We start from the raw sequence: 19,752 nt of genomic DNA on the forward strand, positions 1-19,752 counted from the left end.
ACGGTAGGCACATGCGCAAGAGTGCGTCCCCGCCCCCGCCCCCTCTTCCGCGCGGACCCTGCCAGTCCCGGCTCTGTCACCTCACAGTAGTCGTTGCCGGTGGCGGGTGCCGGGGCGCGTGCAGCGCAGGGCCGCCTTTCCCCCGCCCCTCAGGCCGGGCCTGGGCTCGGTCCCCCGCTCCCTCCGTCCTCCACCCCCGTCGGGTACGGGAAGGTCCAAGCCGCTGCCGGGTGCCTGAGGGACTTAGTGGCCGCCGCCGCCACGGGTCCCGATGGAGCCGCCGAATCTCTATCCGGTGAAGCTCTACGTGTACGACCTGTCCAAGGGCCTGGCCCGGCGGCTCAGCCCCATCATGCTGGGTGAGGGGGCTGGGGGCGGGTGAGAGGGTGCCGGGCCGGCCGGCAGCGGTAGAGAGGCCTGGACCACCGCTCAGGGGGAGACGCGGGGCCCAGAGGATGGAGGAAAGCGCGAGTGTAGAAGGGAAAGGTCTGAGGTTCGGGCGCCTGGAGCCCCACTTTCCCGACTTCACGTTTGAATCCAGGAGGAAGGGATGGAGAAGTCACGCCCTCCCCCTGCCCCCTCCGAGCCGTAGGGTGAGCGGGCGCTGCTGCCCGGCGGCTCCCCTGCCTCACTTGGGGAGCCCTTTACACTCCTTCCTCGGCGCAGTGTAGGGGAGGTGAGGATGCCTGCCGCGCGATGCCCCTCGTGGTGAAAGGGACACTGCAGAGATCCCCAGGTGGCCCTTAGAGAGCCTTCCGTCCGTGCCAAAAGGAAACTGCCGTCTCTGGGGTAGATAGGAATAGGAAGCTAGAGCCGCACGGGGGCCCAGCCATTGCTCCCAGGTAGAGGTAAAGTCAGGTCTACTGGGGCCCGAACTCGAGAATTCAAGTTCTGCCCTGACAATGCGGTCTTGTCAACAGTTTCTAAGTTAATTGCTTTTGCCCAGATGGTTAGAAAGCAATTCTGGGAGAGGATTGGATACAGTTGTGTCAGTAAGGATTAGTAAAGGAAGTATTTCCGTTGTGCTCCATTAAACTACTTAACCTACCAGGAGAGAAAATCAGCCCTAGTTCGCTGTACATCAAACCTCATTATAACCCAAATACCAAAATGTCTCATCTAACATAGAAATTGTCCAGTTTGTGATTTCAGTTGATATTGGGCAGGAAAGGATTCCAGGAATTGAAAAACTGAACAGCTTTGGCAACATCCATTTGAATTTGAATGGCTAGTTTTTCCTGGCTTTTATGGACGCATTAGAGAGTGTTTTAGTTTATCTTGGTAAGACAAGAGGCTGAAGTCAAGTAAGCAAGGCTACTTTGGAAGGCATCTTTTCAATGTCCTTGAGTTTCTGATGTATCATAATGAGTTGCACTTTAACCCTGGGCCAGTGAATGGTTACTCATATTTGGCCTCACATCAGAATCACCTGGGATGCTTGTTAAAAATACAGATAACTTCACTTTCAACAAGTTTTTTTCAATGGAAATAGAGAAAACAAAGTTGGAACAGTTCTTTAAATATTCAGGTGTGTTTAAAGCAAAGGATTTATACATGCTGGTGTAGGCAAATAATTATCTGGAAGAATACATAAGGAATTGAAACAGTGGTAACTTATGGAAAGGGGAACTTGATGCCAGAGGACAGAAATAGAAGGGAGACTTTACTATAAACTTTCTGTACCTTTTGAATTGTGTACTACACACATATATTATCTATTCAAAATAAACAAAGTTTTAAATATATGGATTCTAGAGCCTCATTACACAGGTCCGAAATAAGAATCTTCTGGAGTTTTGATCCAAAAACCTGTATTTTTAATAAGCTCTTCAGGTAATTGTTATGTAGTCAGTCCATTGTTGGCTAGAAGTTTGGGCCTAGATCACCAGTTGTTTAAAATGAGTAGGGCAAAGCTGAAAGCAAAACTTACAAAGTCACAGGGGAACGTGCTAATCACTAACAGATTACATCAGTCAAGTTCTAACTAAACTTCTTGGAATGGAGCCATTATTTGGTTAGTTTGATCATAGCTATAAGTGCCTTGAAGGATCACTGCTTCATGATTCATTCAACAGATTGTTTTTTGAGTGCTTCCTATGTGTTAGTCTATGTGTTAAGCTTAACTGAGGACAATATATTGAGCAAAGATGTTCATTGCCATCATGGAGCTGCTAACTGGGGAAAATATTAAATATAAGCAAAGAAAATAATTATTTCAAATACTAACTGTGGTAAGTGTTAGGCTGTGCAAGAAGCAAACAGGATGCTGAGATCGAAAGTGACAAGAGAAACCTAACTTTATTTTTTTAAATCATGGCCACATTTTTCTTTTCTTTTTTTTTAAGATTTTATTTATTTATTTGACAGAGAGCGAGACAGCGAGAGAGGGAACACAAGCAGGGGGAGTGGGAGAGGGAGAAGCAGGCTTCCCGCAGAGCGGCGAGCCTGATGCGGGGCTCGATCCCAGGACCCTGGGATCATGACCTGAGCCGAAGGCAGACGCTTAACAACTGAGCCACCCAGGTGCCCTGAGAAACCTAACTTTAAGTAAGGGTATCAGAAGGAATGACTTAAGTTGGGAAGTCAAGGAGGAAAAAGTAGTCACAAGGAGGGTGGTAAGGGAGTTGTAGTGTTCTAGGCATAAGGAGGATCAATCTGCCAAGGCCCTGAGGTAGGATAGAGCCTGGCCTTGTCCTGGAACTGAAAGAAGGTCTTTGTGGAGCATCATGGGTGAAGGGAAAAGTGCCATAACTGAAGGTGGAGGGCCGGACCTGCCCCCTCCCCCTTCTTTTTTAAATAAATGTGAAATCCTAGAAGGATCACAGGCAAAAATGGGAACTTCACCAATTTGGCACATCTGACCACAGTGGTATTTCTGAGAACATAACCTTGCCTGCAAATCTAATTCTCTCTTCTCTATCCCTTTTTCCCCATATTGCCTTTTGTCTTTTGCAAAAGTAATGAAAGGGTTATCAAAGCTAATAATCACACTTTTCTAGAGTTGGCAACTTAGGGGAAATGGGCATTGCCTTACTGGTTCATCCTATCCAGACATCACCAACCTTAACGTTGGGTATGTCCCAGTTCTGTGAGCAGCCATATATTGATTTCCCATTCCTAAATATTATTTGAACCTTTAAAAAGTCCACCTTTTTCCTGATTTTTGCTATGACTTCCAGAAGCATATTAATAGCTAGCATTTATTGAGAATTTATTAAGAACTTAGCATTTATTGAGAGTGTCAGACTCTTTTTTTCTGAGTACTTTGTGTGTGTTATAATCCTCACCACAATTTTGTGAGGTAGGTCCTGTCATTACTTTCATTTTTCATTTGAGGAACCTGAGACTTAAGGCGTTAAGAAACTTGCCCCAGCTCACACAGCTGGTAAGTGGTAGGGATAGGTTATAAACACAGGCAGTCTGACTTTCAGAGCTCATGTTGTCAATCATTTTGTTATATCATATATCACCTCTACTGTGTAATGTGTCCCTTTATAATTTTTCAAGTTTGTAAAGGCATCTTTGGTCAAGTGTTTCAAATTTGGATGAGAAAAGGATCTGGGTTCAATGTGTATGTGCCATTCATAATCATAGATTTATGATCATTCCTCATAGCCTTCATTTTCCCAAATTAAATTAGTGTGACCTCATCAGTTGTACCTTCTTATTCTTGTTATGATGGTTCCTCATTGTAAGACCCCATCTTGGGGTACCTGGGTGGCTCAGTCGGTTGAGTGTCTGCCTTCTGCTCAGGTCATGATCCCAGGTTCTGGGATCAAGCCCCGCATTGGGCCTTCTGCTCAGCAGGGAGCCTGCTTCTCCCCCTCCCTCTCCCTACTGCTCTGCCTACTTGTGCTCTCTCTCTCTCTCTCTCTGTCAAATAAATAAACAAAATCTTATTTATTTGACAGAAAGACAGCGAGAGAAGGAACACAAGCAGGGGGCGTGGGGGAGGGAGAAGCAGGCTTTCCACGGAGCAGGGAGCCGGATGCGGGGCTCGATCCCAGGACCCTGAGATCATAACCTGAGCCGAAGGCAGACGCCTAACGACTGAGCCACCCAGGCGCCCCTTGTTGATTGTTTTCTAATCTAAAGTTTTGTGTGCATGCACATATCCCAGGTTTACATTTATTTTTTATTTTTTTCACAAGCCTATCTCAAAATTGTTCTTGGGTTTAAAGACAAGGATATAGAACATTGATATTTATTTCTTGGCAGAATGCAACCTAATGAATATTTGAGATTTTACTTTATACTCAGTTCCTTGCTTAATTCTGTAATACAAATAGTAATGAAATAAAAAACATGAACTCTGAGGGGTGCCTCAGTGGCTCAGTCGGTTAAGTATCTGCCTTTAGCTCAGGTCATAATCCTGGGGTCCTGGGATGGAGCCCTGTCGTAGGTCTCCCTGCTCAACGGGGAGTCTGCTTCTCCCTCTCCCTCTGACCTTCCCCCCTCCTCATGCTCTCATTTGTGCATGTGCACTCTCTACCTCTCTCTCTCTCAAATGAATAAATAAAAAATCTTAAAAAAACAACCATGAACTCTGTCCTCCAGGGGTTTATTTCACTAAAAATAACATACGGGCACATGCAGTATTAAGAGAACAGCATAAAAGAGATTGTAACTGGATGCCAGAATGAGCAAGTGGTGAAGCAATTATTTTAGATCTTGAAAGAAGGGAAAGGCCATGGTGGGCTGCATGTGTCAGAAAGACTTCAGTGAGAACCTTGAGCTGCTGGAGGGCAGAGACACTGTCTCATTTCTCTGTATGTCCCCAGTGGCCATTCAGAGCTGGTGCTCATTAATTTTTTTTAAAGTAAGTTCTACACCCAATGTGGCGCTTGAACTCACGACCCTGAGATTAAGAGTCGCATGCTGTACTGACTGAGCCAGCCAGGGGCCCCACAATAAGTATCGATTATAGGAACAATTGAGACTTGAACTCAAGCTTGAAGATTACATAGAATTTATTTGAATCTGAAGGGGTTTTAAAGTTTTAATGCCCATCTATTAGATTTTTAATGCCATCTATTTAGATTTTTATTGCTGCTTGTGTGAACTACTTTTTATCCATCTAATGAATTAATTTAGTAATCATGAGATTTCATGAAAACTAATGCAGCTTACAAGGCCCTTTGTGATCCTTCTGCTTTTCTCTCCACCCTCATCTGTCTACACATGCTCAACACAATCAGCAGGAGCCTTTCTCCACTGGATTCCACAAGAGTTAAGCTCTAGGGGAAATGATCTGAATGACTATTTTCTCAGTTCTGCCAATAGATACCTTAGGGCATGAAGGCTTAATGCTCTGGCAGAACCCTGGTGGAAAAGGGCTAGATACACTAATAGGACTGAACCTGTTCAGCTTTTTCACCTCTTGGCTCTTCAAAGGCTATGCCATCTGCCCAGAATACTTTCGCTTGGCCTGGCTAACTTCTGCTCATCCTCAAGGTCTCAAGTAACATGTCTCTTCCTCCAGGAAGCCTTCCCTGACCCCCACCCCACAAATCTTGGTCATGTGTCCCTAGTATATGCTCATAACATCTTGTACATAGCATTCATCATTCTATTTTATAATTGCTTGTTTTCTTTATTAGAGAGCGAGCACCCACAAGCAGGGCAGGGTGGCAGAGGGAGAGAAGGAGAAAGAGAATCTTAGGCAGGCTCCACACTCCACGCAAAGCCCAACGTGGAGTTCAGTCTCATGACCCTGAGATCATGAAGTGAGCCGAAATCGAGTCAGACACTGGGCCACCTGGGTGACTCAGTTGGTTAAGCATCTGCCTTCAGCTCAGGTCATGATGCCAAGGTCCTGGGATCAAGCCCCACATTGGGCTCCCTGCTGAGCAGGGAGCCTGCTTGTCCCTCTCCCTCTGCCTGCCACTCCCCCTGTTTGTGGTTGTGCGCTCTCGCTCGCTCTCTCTCTCTGTCTGTCAAATAAATACGTAAAATCTTTAAACAAAAGTCAGACGCTGAACCAACTGATCCACCCAGGCACCCCTGTAATTGCTTATTTTTCTCATCAGTGTGCACACATCCCCAGAACTGGACGGGAAGCTCCACTGGGGACAAGAACTATAGATTTATCCAGAGTCTAGCACAGTGATTGGTGTTCAGTAAATATAGCCTGGCTGAATGGTGGAATGTTGCAGACCTACCTCGAAGCATTGCTATAAGGCCTGACTAATGAAAACAAGCAGTGATGAAAAGGGAACCCTTGGGCGCCTGGGTGGCTCAGTTGTTAAGCGTCTGCCTTCAGCTCAGGTCATGATCCCAGGGTTCTGGGATCGATCCCCACATCAGGCTCCCTGTTCAGTGGGAAGCCTGCTTCTCCCTCTCCCACTCCCCCTGCTTGTGTTCCCTCTCTCGCTGTCTCTCTCTCTGCTGAAAAATAAATAAAATCTCTGAAAGAAAAAAAGAAAGAAAGAAAGAAAGAAAAGGGAACCCTCACAGTACTGAGGAAAAGAACTCATATGTCAGTTATTTTATACAAGGAAAGAATCCTGTACTGGCTCCAACAAATCCTAGCATTAGAATATCAAGTAGTTTTAAACCTACTTTTTTTGAAGATCAAAATACCCTCTCAGTTTTTAACTGATGTTAAATGTACTGCATTTGATTTTGTGATAACCTTTCTCTGCCTAAAGGAAGGGAAAGCCCTCCTGCCAATAGGCTTTTTTTTTTTTCTTTACAATATTGGCACACAGGCCCACTTATGTTATGCAAATGTTTCCTTTTACCTTTTTCCCACCTAGATTCAATATTTATCCAGTGGCCCCAGGGAAGAGCAAGCTGATTTTGTAAGTTAACATTAACCCCTTCACATTGCTGGTAATCTGGCAGATGCTGAGCCAACCAGCAGATTAAAACACAGCCAGTTAGGGGTGCCTGGCTGGCTCAGAGGAGCATGTGGTTCGATCTCGGGGTTGTGAGTTTGAGCCCCACATTGGGTGTAGAGATTACTAAAAATAAACCTAAAAAAATTTTTAATTAAAAAAAACAATGCCAATTAAAACCACTGTCAAGGGGTGTTTGGCTGGCTCGGTAGGCGGAGCATATGACTCTTGATCTCAGGGTTGTGAGCTCAAGCCCCACATTCAGTGCAGAGATTACTTAAAAATAAAATCCTAAAAATAAATAAATATACTCTCAATAACACTGTATGTTAACTGGAATTAAAAAACTGGAATTAAAATACTGGAATTAAAATAAAATAAATAAAAACACTATCATTAGAGAAATTTGGGAGGTGAGCTGGAGCTGCACTTGATTTATACCAGTGACCTAATGCTACTTGCACAGAGCCCGTGCTGCCCCATCACCAAATAGACCTTTGTAGAACACCAGCAGTATTCCAGGTGCTGATCTTGAGCATGTCCTACAACCAGCATGTATGTCTATGTGCTCCATCCATGTTAACTGATAAGGAGGTAGATGGAGTATTTTCTCCTTGGCTTTTATATACTAACTTAACTTTACAATCAGTGGAATGCTGACTAATGCAGACCTCACTCTGCATTCTTTGTTACTCTTGATGAAAACAGGACTGATATCCATGTCTTCCATTTGTTTTCATGTACATACTTCGTAGGCCTCGAAATCAGTGCACTGGTTGTGCCAACAAGCTTAGAGACAGGCAGGCATCTGACCCACCCACTCTTTGACCTGCTGAGGAAATCCTAGTGGGAAAATAATCTGCTTCTGTAGTGTGCTAATATCCACTGAGCCTAATTCATGTTCCAAAATGGTCTTGTGACCTAATTCAATCTCAAATCACCACCTCCTACTCACCTACTCCCACCCCAGTGTGGCCAAAAAAATTAAAAAATCAATTTAGTTCCACTTTCCAATGCCTGTCACCCAATGGAGGAGACCATGGCCCTTGTTTTTTCCTCCCAAGAACAGGCTGCAGAGCAGTATTTCTACCTGAGCTGCTCCAACGGGTACATTGTCATATCGTGTTTTTCCTTCTTGCTTTTATACCTGACAAACCATCCATCTTTATTTACCTGTTTGTAAAATGATGTTAATAAATATTTACCCTACTCTACCACATAAGGATGTTGTGAGAATAAGGATAACTGTGAAGCAGTTCACATTAAGAAAGGATGTAAGTCTGCTTAGTCCACATTTGAAGATGCTTGTCCTAAATGGGTCACCACTGCCCGTCAGCATCCGGTCTGTTTCTCATCCACCACTGTGAGATTTCAGCTCAGTTTGGACAAGGGCAGAGCCTGCCCCCACAGTCTTTAGGGGACTACCTCAGAAACCCCAGTCCAGAATCGCTCTGTCCATTTGGGCCTTGTGGGCCAAAGTAGCAGGTCTTTTAGTGAAAAGCACACTGGTTTCCTAACTAGAGGAGAGACAGAACTCTGCTACATTTTCTTTTCCTTGTTATTTCATTTAGCCTGGCAACACTAACAGGGAATGAAATGTTTATATGTAAAATAGACATAGTATTTCATATTAATTCCTTACATACTGAAATCTCTTCTTAGATCTTACCACCAATCCTGAGGTAAAATTTATCTTCTGGGGGTCTTTACCCTTTTCCCCAAGGCCATTATACCTAATGTAGTCTCTATTTATCAAACCTCTGGGTACCACACACTGTGATGCCTTATTTTATTTTATTTTTTCAAGAGGGGAGGAAGGGTAGAGGGAGAGAGAGAATCTTAAGGAGACTCTCCGCTGAGCACGGAGCCAATGCAGGGCTCGATCTCACAACCCTGAGATCATGACCTGAGCCGAAATCAAGAGTTGGACGCTTAACCAATGAGCCACCCAGGTGCCCCTACAGTTCTCTTAAAAGACATAGGTGTCTTTTATTTTTATTTATTTTTTTATTTTTTTTAATAGAGAGTCCAAGCAGGGGGAGCGGCAGGGAGAGGAAGAAGCAGGCTCCCACTGAGCAGGGAGCCCAACATGGGGCTTGATCCCAGGACCCTGAGATCATGACCCGAGCTGAAGGCAGACGCTTAACTGACTGAGCCACCCAGGCGCCCCCATAGGTGTCTTTTTAAAAACATGGACCTGATCAAGGCACTCTACTGCCTAACAACCATGAATGCAGCACAGTGTAGGGCAGCCTTCTGTCTGGGCTTACCCCACTTTGCCGGCGCCCCTGCTGGCCACTTTCCCTCCTATCACCGTCACTGTCCTCTCTCCTCTAACCTCGCTTTATCACAACTGTGCATTTGCACATAATATTCACCCCGGCAGAGAGTCCATCCCTGCCCCTACTCATTCCCCAGTTGAATTGCAGCTTATAAAGGTAGTTCCTTATCGTTATTATATATAGCATCTCATTTTTACCACTCTGTAATTATTCCACTCTATAATTAGAGCCTATCAACATTGTATTTCACTTAGTTGTGTGTGTGTTTCTCTTTCCATTTGACTTTGGGCTCCTTAAAGGCAGGACAGTGATCTGTTCATATTTTCATTTCCATACCTAACATCATTTCTGCCATATGGAGATACAGAATACATTTGCATTGACTATTCAGATGGATGGCATTTGTCAAGTTTTGCCCAGTCATTTCCTGAAGAAGGATTTCACCTCACATATGTTCAATGAAGAAGTGGATAATAGCTTTTTTTATACCATTGTTCTGTTGTCTCTATATATGAGACAAAGAAAAGGCAAAGTTGAATTGACCCTGAAGGGGAAAGAAAAGCAGACACAAAATTGGGGTTCATCTATACCAGTGTTTTTTTTTTTTTAAGATTTTATTTATCAGAGAGAAAGAGACAGAGGCAGGCAGAGGGAGAAGCAGGCTCCTTGCTTAGCAAGGAGCCCCATGTGGGACTCGATCCCAGGACCCTAAGATCATGACCTGAACCGAAGGCAGACGCTTAACTGACTGAGCCACCCAGGTGTCCGTATACCAGTGTTTTTTATCTTGCATTCTGATGAAGGATGCTAATCACTTTTTAACCTACTTAACACAACATACCTGTATTGGGACCTAAGGACCTTATTGGAGGAGAACTGCATTCCTAGAGAGTCCCCCAAGAGGTTTATAATGGGTTACTCTGGGTTTTTCTTTTCTTTTCTTTTCTTTTTTTTTTTTTTTAAGATTATTTCAGAAAGAGAGAGAGCGGGGCGGGGGGGCGGGGGGCAGAGGGAGAGGGAAAGAGAGTCTTTTTTCTTTTTTTCTCCCCTCAAGGGAGAGAGTCTTAAGCAGACCCTGCGCTCAGCACGGAGCTCAGTCCCACGACCCTGAGATCATGACCTGAGCTGAAACCAAGAGTCAGACACCTAACCGACTGTGCCACGCAGGCAACCCTGGGTTACTCTGGGTTTGAGTGATGTTCTGAATTTACTCAGGCTGGGAGGCCATTTAGTCTGATCCCAAGTGGCTAAATCTCTTCTTTTCTCTACAGGGAAACAACTGGAAGGCATCTGGTAAGTTGGGTGGGACTCTACATTGATTGGCTAGTTTATGAAACAAAGCAGTACCTGTGCATTTCAGGTCCCGGTCTGTGGCTTCCAGCTTGAAAGCCAGTACTCCGTATCATAAAATTTCCAGTTCCTAAAGCAGTGGTGGTTCTCAACCAGGGATAATTCTGTGCCCCAACCACCCACCCCAGGGACATTTGGCAGTGTCTAGAGACATTTTTGATGGGTAGGGGGAGGCCAGAGATGCTACTATATACATCCTACCATGCACAGGACAGTCCTTCACAACAAAGAATTATCCAGCCAAAAAATGGCAGTGGTGCTGAGGTTGAGACACCCGGCCCTAAAGAAAGGCAGAATGATGTCATGCCCACCCCTGACCAAGCTTTCTAACTACAGAAGTCTCAAGGGCCCCACATGTCTGTCTATCTTGGTCTCTCTGTACTGGATCCATCCCTGTCAGACAAGATGGTAGCTGAGCTCTCAGTTCCATTAATGAGGAAACCATAGGTCAGTATTCCATCTAGACTCCTAGAGCCTGCTGACATTGGGGATGACCAGAATGATCGTTTGCTTTGTTTGATTCAAACCAAGTAATATGAGCACCTTCCCCTGAAATAGGTCCAGATCTAGTCTTGCCCTCAGCATGGTCCAGGTTAACTGCTCCTGTTAGTTTTAAAAGCCTGGGAACACACCTTGGTCTGCAGACCTTTATTTCACTAATGGTTTGTCAGTATCGGTGAATCGAGGGCCTCCCCTCTGCTAACATAATCTGTAGCACTGGTTCTCAAGGAGGACAGTTCTGCCCCCAAGGACATTCCATAGTGTCTGGAGACAGATTTGATTGTCACAATTGGGGGTCGGGGGGAGGGTGCTCCTGGCATCTAGTGGGTAGAAGCCAGGATGCTGCTAAACCTCCTAGAATACACAGGACGGCCCCCCGGCAAAGAGTTCTCCAGCCCCAAATGTTAATAGTGCCAAAGTTGAGAAACTCTGATCTATGATATTTGTGCCTTTGGTTAGTTTCATAAGGCTGTTGACCTTGTAAGTCTATCCTTGGGCAGAAATGACTCTCCTCACAGTGTGGTATTTGCTTTTTCTCAGACCAGTTTTAAGTTTTCTGGCTTATTTTCTTTCTTCTCTGCATTGCAGGCACACCTCCATAGTTGTGCACAAGGATGAGTTCTACTTCGGCAGTGGCGGTATCTCCAGCTGTCCCCCAGTGAGTGGCTTCCCCCACACCCTTCCCCAGTCTCAAGTTCCCGGGGTTCCCGTAGACCAGGAGATTTGCTACCACTCTGTATGCCTGGCTTCTAGCCCAGTGGATGTCAGCCTGTGGCATGGTTCCTCATAACTCCTTTAAGACTCAGCTCAAGAGCACCCTTCCCTGGCCGCCTCTGTACTCCCTCAGCATGTGTGGGTCCCTCTGGGTCACACCGAGCATGATATGGTAGATGAGCTGTTCCTGAGTCTCTGCGGGGAGCTGTGTGTAAGCTCCTTGTGAGCTGAGACTGTGTCTCCCTCCCTGTTCCCGTCACCAGCTCAGTGCCTACCTCATAGCGTGAACTCAGCCAGTGTTCAGCCGAAGGATTAGGGCTCTGAGAGGTAAAGTGAGTTGCCCCAAGTTATAGGGCCAGTAAGTGGCACCGGGGCTAAAAGTCAGGACTCTCTGTCTCTAAAGTCCATGCACCTTTCCAAGAAATTTCTCTCTGAGCCATCTAAGAGATTTCACAGGAGGTGTTCAAGCAAAGACCAAGCAACCATTCATTTTGATACTCATAAATGAAAAGTCATTCTTGATTTCTTCTGCTCACTGTTCCCCACCTTCTCTAACAAATCCTTCACGAAGGCCAGTCAATTCTACCTTGTAAATGTATCTTAAGTCAGTCTCTCTCTCTTCATCTCTTCCCATATTTCCAGAGCTCTCACCTTCATCCATGCCACCCTCACAACTAGCCTGGACTGCAGCAATACATCTGCTCCTCCTCAGTCAGGACTCCACACAGGAGGTGAAGTGATCTTTTCAAAATGAAAATCTGATCATGGCATTCCCCCGCTTCAGTCAGAACTCTCCCCACTGCCCTTGGAATAAAACCCAGCAAGCTCAGCCCGACCTCCAGGCCCTATCTGATCTGGTCTCAGTCTCCCCCTCTGAATGACCTCTTTTCAGGTAGTGCCTTTCTCCACCCCCACCCCCTTCTCATTCCTAGAACATTCTGAGGACATTGGAACCTTCCCTCTCACTTCAGTCCACCTCCCTGATCCTTCACCTGCCTCTCCATCCTTCAGATTTGAGCTCAGTGTCAGTTTCTCAGGCAAGTCTTCCCAAACCCCTCAGACTGGAAAGGTCCCCTGTCGTACGTACTGATGGCATTCTGTACTTTCCAGCAAGACCCTTACCGCAGCTCATAATTATGCATTGGTTTATGGAATTTTCTTGTCTGCCTTTCCCGCTAGACTATAAGCTCCACGAGGGCAAGAATCTCATCTGTTTTTCCCACATCGTACCCCCAGTGCCTAGCATAAGGCCCGGCACCTAGTAAGTTCTCAATGCATGTTTGTTACATGAGTGAATAATAGGGGCTCAACTAGTGACCTTTCAGTCTCTTGCAATTCTGAGACCATTATTCCTGGACTACCATAATTATCCTGCTCACCATGCTTTCCCCAGTGCCTCAAACAATGTCAGGCACACAGTAGGTGCTCAATAGCTATTGCATGAATGAATGGTCTTTTCTGGAAGCTCTGCTCAGGAGTGCTCTCCCTTACACCCCCAATCCATTTCCAGCTCTGTCTTCCCCAGTGATCTGTTGCTTCACCCTTGGCTCGTTCTCCCTTGGCCTCAGTCTCTCCTTTGGTCTGCTATGGCAGTCTGTTAACCCACGGCAGAGGGTTTTCTGCAGGCCTTCCATGGGCCATTAACTCCCTTGCCTGGGGAACCCTATCATCGTTGTTAGATTAGCCTCATAGATCCAAATAGGACTGAGTTGTGGAAGTATTTGCCAGCCCGCCAGATTTCTCAGAGTCCTTCACACTTTCCCAGTCTTATAAGGGATATCAAGTGTGTCACAAGAAAAAACTGGCTGCATACACTTAAATTAGGCATAGAAAGATGGCCTGTCAGGTGCTAGCCATTTCTGGTTATCCTATTGTGCCTTGGGATCAGGCACGTTGGGGACAAAGGGAGACTTCAGGTTCTGGGTTTCTTTTTTTTTTTTAATCAACCAGATGAGTAGACATCATCAGGGGTCTGACCAGCCAGAGACTTGGCTTCCCAGGGCCCCGCCAGAAACCAGCAGCCCAGCTTCTTAGCATGTTGCCAGAATGTGGCAATGGAGAGTTGACAAGAAGCTCTAAGCCATTGCAGCCTTGATCCAAATAGGAAATAACACTCTTCATCTGCCCTGGGTGCTCTGAAAGGTAAACGTTGTTGGAACAGAGCTTTGGTGGTCTTCCATGGGAAGCCACATGAAAAAAATTCAGTGGAGATGGTGACTTAATGACTTTCTCTGGGTTGGCTTTTTTAGGGAGGGACATTGCTTGGGCCCCCAGACTCTGTGGTTGATGTGGGGAGCACAGAAGTCACAGAAGAACTCTTTCAGGAGTACCTGTCCTCCCTGGGGGAGTCTCTGTTCCGGTGAGTGGAGACATGGGTGGTGGTTAGTCATGTCTGTTCCCCCGCTAGACAATCGGCCCCGGAGGCAGCCACCAGCTCACATCCCCTAGAGCACTCAGCACAAGGTCTGGCCAAGTATTTGCTGAATAAATTTGAAGAGAAGGAAGTTATGCCACAGATAGAGCTCAGCATTGCTCCAAGGCAGACACTCTGTCCCAGCGTACCTTCTGCTGAAACTCTGAGGGAAGGAAGGGCTATTTATTCCTCCTGATTGAAATCAGCAGCTGCTGCTCTCAACCCATACTGGGCAAGTATCTTGTCCTGAAAAATAAAAAATGGGGCTTGTGGAGGGGTTGGGATGACATGCGACCTTGAGCAGGTTTTCTCTTCAAGAAGCTTTAGTCATTTGCAGTAAGTGTTCAATCTAACCCTTGAGCTCTGCTTTTGTGAATATAAAGATTCTCCTGAAACTGTAGAGGAGCCATATATTTTTATTTCATCCTTCCCTTAAAAATCGGTGTTTTATGGTCCAAGGTGGCAAATCCAGCAGTCCTTTGGAGCGTAAGAGAGAAGGAGAACCCTAGTCCTCGTACCCAGCTGTGCTCACCATGCCTTTACTCGGTTTGAGTTATTCCACATATGTGCTTGCTGCTCCTCTGATCTGTTTGCCAAACCTTTCCCACAATGCACAGGAGAGAGGCCTACAACGTCTTTGAAAACAACTGTAACACCTTTACCAACGAAGTGGCACAGTTCCTGACTGGAAGGAAGATCCCTTCTTACATCACTGACCTTCCCTCTGAAATTCTGTCCACGTAAGTGGCCTCGATCTCTGGCCCTGCCCCTGAAGCCCCCATTCACAGTCAGTACGGCTCGTCTGGCCCACGTCCGCCCTCCCTGCTCTCAGCGGAACCCTCCCGTCCTCGGTGGGCCCTGTCGTGATGGCACCTGCCAACGGGGAGAGCCACCATTCCCTCCAGTCACTGGTGCCCACCTCTGTGACCTTCACCCTCCTTGGAGTTGGACCTGTTCTACCCTGGCCTGAGTGCAACCACAGAACTTAGAAACCCACTTGAATCTGGCTCCAGCATTTGTACAGATTCCTGGCATCTGTCTTTCACATTGCTCATGAAGCAGGCCGCTCCCAGCAGTGCTTGCATAAAATACACTTTTAGATGGACAAGCAGAGGACAGATCAGAGAATTAATAGTGTGGCTTATTCTGTAAATGTCATTTGTTGGTCTTGCTTCCCCTGCACCATGAGCTCTTTGATGCTCTCAAAGACAACATCCTACTGGCCCTCATATCTTGTAGTGCAAAGTCAGCCCTCTGTAAACGTTTTCTTTAGGTACACACTGTAGCCCCGCCCACCCTGGTGTAGTCCCAGCTTTGTGGGCCATCATCCAGGCAGTGTCCCCTAAAAGGACACACACACCCAAACCCATTATACCTTTCCCCTCCTTCGCTATTGATTATGTTCAGGCAGCCTCTACCCACTCCAGGACCATGTCCATCTGCTGACTCTGACTCAGTTTCTCCTGAACTGGCACCCTGTCCACCAGAGATCCTGACAGGTTTAGCAGGCTCGGGAAGATGAGCTGTTTTTCACACCTGGGTAGGAAACCCTCAGGGAAAACTTGCAGAGGAAATGGGACAGCTGTGTCCAGCTGGTGAGGAGAGCCCCATCTCCTGGCCCTGGCCCTCCCTGCCTATTCCTCAGTGGGTGTGTTGAACCCCCACAGCCTTGCTAAAGGATCTAGGTTATGGGGCCCTAAGCAAGTAGAAGTAGCTGGAACATTCTTGCTATTGTTATTTGATGGGTGGAGTTCTAGGACTTGTCTGGATTAGGGTTTCATCTGTTTATGCTCAAGAATGCTTCATTCCCTTTAAACCTGGATGGGATTTTCAAAAATGGAAATATCCCCCAAAGAAAAAGAAGGCCAGTAACTGAGATGTGTTGTGGGCCCCCTGATTTAAGATTCTAGGAATTTTGGAAAATCTCTAAGACTCCAGTTTTTGCAGTGTTTTTTTCCAGCCAAGCTACTCTGAGCGTGAACAGGGAGCCCTTTAGAAAGTGGCATTAACGCCTTCTGGTAACCTGCATTTGTCATTTTCCCTGAATATTCCCTGTACTCTAGAAGATCTCGTTTCCATACCCTTATTCTTTTGCCTCAGCTTCCTCGTTCAAACTTTTTTATCTTCTTGTACCATGAGAGTTAAAGCTTCAGGTACAGAAAGGTCAGAAAGCTCTGGTTCCCTGTGTGTCGCTAACCTGTTCAAACCACAGCTAACCAGGATCTAGCAGATGGCAGCACCTACTGAGGAGAGGGCCCCAGGGGTGAAAGGGCAAAGCAGGTTATCTCGAGAGCCCCTCGAGGAAGGTCATGTGTGGGGTATGTGAGAAAACTGAATGAGGCTGTGTTGGTGGCACCACCGCCCCTGTGGGTGCAGCTGTGACACTCTGCACCCAGCCCACCCCAGCCCCTGGGTCTCTTTTCTCCACAGGCCCTTCGGACAGGCCCTGCGGCCCTTCCTGGACCCCGTCCAGATCCAGCCTCCTGGAGGGAGCCCCGTGGGCCGACCCAACGGCCAGAGCTAACAGGACTGCATGGGACCGCCCTGCCTCACAGGGGCTTTTCCTTTTTAAACAAAACAAACCCTACCAGATTTCTATTTTATAATTTTACATCAGATCTAACAACCAGGGACGGCTTTTTAAATTTCCCAGGGAAGGAGATCATCAGGCTGCATGTAGGACAATGCTGCTAAGAAACAGAACAAAATGCCATCCCTTCTAATAGTATTATACTAATTTATTAAGGCTGTCTTGTCTGTGAGTTCACTTTTGACGCTGCTTCCTGAGCGTCCTCCACACTGGAGAAAGGGAGGGGGTTTGTTTAAGCAGAAGGCAAGAGGCGCAGTTTGGGGGAGTCCCGACCTAGCACCTCTTTCCAGAGAACGCCCGTGCTCTACCCAGGTTGTCACCACCTGCGGGACCCAGATGAGTTTTACGACATCCGTGGAACAGCAATTGCGACGTTCCGGAAGCAGTTACTCCCTGGTTTTTAAATGAACCAAAGGACTTGGTGCACCTGGGACCCGTTTCAGCAAGACTAACCCAACCTAAGTGAACTCTGTAGCCGCAACCTCTCACCTTCCCTCCCTACCCCAAGCAAGGCCATGGGGCCAGGCCTGGAGCAACCAGAAACCTCAGGATCGAGGGAGAGTGACAGCAAGTGTCAGGCCAGAGAGTACAGGATAAAGCCATTCTTCCTTCCGCCTCCTGATTGCCAATCCTCTGACGTCAATTTTGGAGAACCTGCCTTGCTGCCTGTGGGCTGCTCTTCCTCAGCAGCCTGACCTTCCTCCTGACCTGTCATAGTGATGAAGGTTTGGGCTGGAGCGGCAGAGACCCCTGGGCCTTTTGTCTGCAAGTAATAATGTAGGTTATATTATCAGTCGCTGTACCCCCCACCCCCCAAACCAATATGCAATATTCGGCTAGGGACCAAGGGGAAGGGGTTCCCTGCTCTGGGAAAATATCCCTGATGTAGAAATAATAATAATGCAGAATCAAGGTGGCAAGAAAATTTGGAGTTGTTTCCAATAGAGATTTTTTTACATTATCCTCAATGTGTTTTGAAGGCACATGTTATTTCCGTTGTCATTCTGACTTTAAGGATGCATTGTTGAGAGCCTGCCTGGGCATTTTCCTAATGAGCTGCTGCTAGAGCTTATAGGGAGGAACAATCCAGACCTTTCTTCTCTGGAGAGGCTCTCAGATTCTTTTTCTTCACATGGCTCCCTTAAGTTAGTTTTTGGGGAGTGAGTGTGGTGAAGGGACTTCAAACTGCCAGGCCCCTGAGTCCCAGCCCTGGCATCTGTAGGCCCCTCCTGCCACAGCTCCTGCCACTTCTCAGACTTGAATTATGTTCTCTTTCCGGGGTCTGGCCCGTAGCAGGTGCCTTTGCTTTTCAAAAAGCTGCTGCTCATCTCTGGCCTCATCTCCTGTCTCTGCCATGAGTCATAGCAGTTGGCACCAGCGCGGTCTCAGCTAGAGGAAAAGACGGTTTTCTGCCTTAGTGTTGGCCCGTGACCTGACCAGGGGCACCTCCACGGTGACCAGCTGTGATGTCAAAGGACATTTTGGAGACCAGAACCCAGCAGAGACTGTTATTTAATGTGGTGGACCTACTGGCGGAATTGGGCTCATGGAGAATAGATTTCAGGCTGGATTTCTCCCAGGAGGACAGCTCGTTGGCGGAGGCCTTTGCCCCGCCTCCCACCCAGTTTCTCCCCTTTTCCGCTTGCCTCTCCTAGCCCTCTCTTCCAGGCTCCTGCTCCAGACCTCTTCTCCCAGAACTCTCAGCTCTATCCAGAAGGCACTGGGCATCACAGGCTCCTCACCCCCTTCTCCTCCATATCCAGGCTCAGCTGGCTTCACTCCTAATAGCAGTCTCTCCAGACCCAGGAGAAGTTAGCCAAAGTAGCTACCCTGAGAGACTGAGTCACTGGGTTCATCGAAAGCCCCCCTTCATGCCAGCAGCCATCTGTGCCAATGCCTGTGCCCTAGGGATTGTGGGGGGAGATGGAGGGATCAACCAGCCGTCTCCTCGGAGCTCTCCAGGAAGGCACACTCTTTTTCCCCAACCAAGTCCCACCGTCACTCATTTGGGAAGCTTGGGCTCAGGCTACGACCCCCAACCCCATCCTCACATTTCTCGGCCAATAGCAGAACCCCAGGAGCGTGCTCGTTGTGACCAGCTAGCTCCACACAGGTGTGCGAGGTGAGCAGAGAGGGAAATGAGCCATGTGTGTAATCGTACCGTACTGTGGACACCTCCGTGGAGGTCCACTGGCTTAAAGGGACAGGGAAGGAGGGGGGATGAAACCATCACCCCCTCTCCGAAATCAAGCTGTACCTTTGAGATTCCTTTGTGCCCTTGAAGTCAAACTGGTAACTGTCTAGTACGGAGGTGTTTGCTGGTGTTCTTTGGTGTTTTTTCTAACGCAATAAACTCATTTCTGCCTGCTGCATTTGTGTAGTGCTTGAAGGGCTGGGTATGCATCCAGCATAGCCAGGCTTCTGTCTCCGTCTGAGCTTAACTTCGCTGAGTCTGGATATTCTGCCTTTGCTTGGTTGTGAGCCTTATGGATAAGAAGTGATGATAGCAGGGAATAATGTATGACTTTCACCATTGGTTTACAAAAATGGGGACAAGGCCCAGAGAATATTACTTGGCCGATGTCACCTTGCAACTGGTGGTAGAGTAAGACTCAAAGCCTCATCTCCTGGCCCCAACTTCTGAGATCTTCCTCCAGAGGATGCTGGCCATCAGAGGACATCTGACCTCACCAAAAAGTGTTCACTTCTGGTTTCAGTTTGGCTATCGCCTGGGTCTATGGCCCCACGGATCTCTCCCCACCTTGTTACCGTGACCTCATTGAACAAGTGTGGGGATGGGTGGCTAGCTCTCTGAGCATCCCCTGGTACTACCAGACACAGCAGTGTGGCTGCAGGTGTCTGTAGGTTCAGTTGGCCTACTTTGCGTGAGCAGCTTCCCCAGGCTGAGCCTCTGCTGGGTGCTTTCACACACAACGGACTTGAGATGTAGATATGGGTCTCATGTTACAGATGGGGAGACAGGTGCAGAGAAAGGAAGTGATCCAGGGGGCACGTGGCTGAGCCCTTCAGTCTAGGTCATGTGTTCTCACCACCAGACCCGTG

The 19,752-nt window shown here is 47.3% G+C and overlaps 1 protein-coding gene across 1 annotated transcript; it reads left to right on the forward strand.

The window, feature by feature from the left end:
• Positions 1 to 53: 53 nt before the first annotated feature.
• DESI1 (desumoylating isopeptidase 1) lies at positions 54 to 19,059 on the forward strand. The gene is made up of 6 exons (XM_027591797.2): positions 54 to 359; positions 10,393 to 10,414; positions 11,561 to 11,630; positions 13,936 to 14,045; positions 14,717 to 14,839; positions 16,530 to 19,059. The coding sequence occupies exons 1-6, from the start codon at positions 272 to 274 to the stop codon at positions 16,621 to 16,623; spliced, it is 507 nt and encodes a 168-aa protein (XP_027447598.1). The 5' UTR covers positions 54 to 271; the 3' UTR covers positions 16,624 to 19,059.
• The last annotated feature ends 693 nt before the right edge of the window (positions 19,060 to 19,752 follow it).

Source organism: Zalophus californianus, chromosome 9 (genome assembly GCF_009762305.2).
Source record: "Zalophus californianus isolate mZalCal1 chromosome 9, mZalCal1.pri.v2, whole genome shotgun sequence".
NCBI lineage: Eukaryota > Metazoa > Chordata > Mammalia > Carnivora > Otariidae > Zalophus > Zalophus californianus.

What these genes read in the sequence shown, in the direction of transcription:
- DESI1 (XM_027591797.2), top strand. Translation starts at nt 272, where the DNA reads ATGGAGCCGCCGAATCTCTATCCGGTGAAGCTCTACGTGTACGACCTG. An exon ending in GCTCAGCCCCATCATGCTGG is followed by an intron (nt 360 to 10,392) that starts GTGAGGGGGCTG and finishes TTTTCTCTACAG; the next exon opens with GGAAACAACTGGAAGGCATC. An exon ending in GTATCTCCAGCTGTCCCCCA is followed by an intron (nt 11,631 to 13,935) that starts GTGAGTGGCTTC and finishes TGGCTTTTTTAG; the next exon opens with GGAGGGACATTGCTTGGGCC.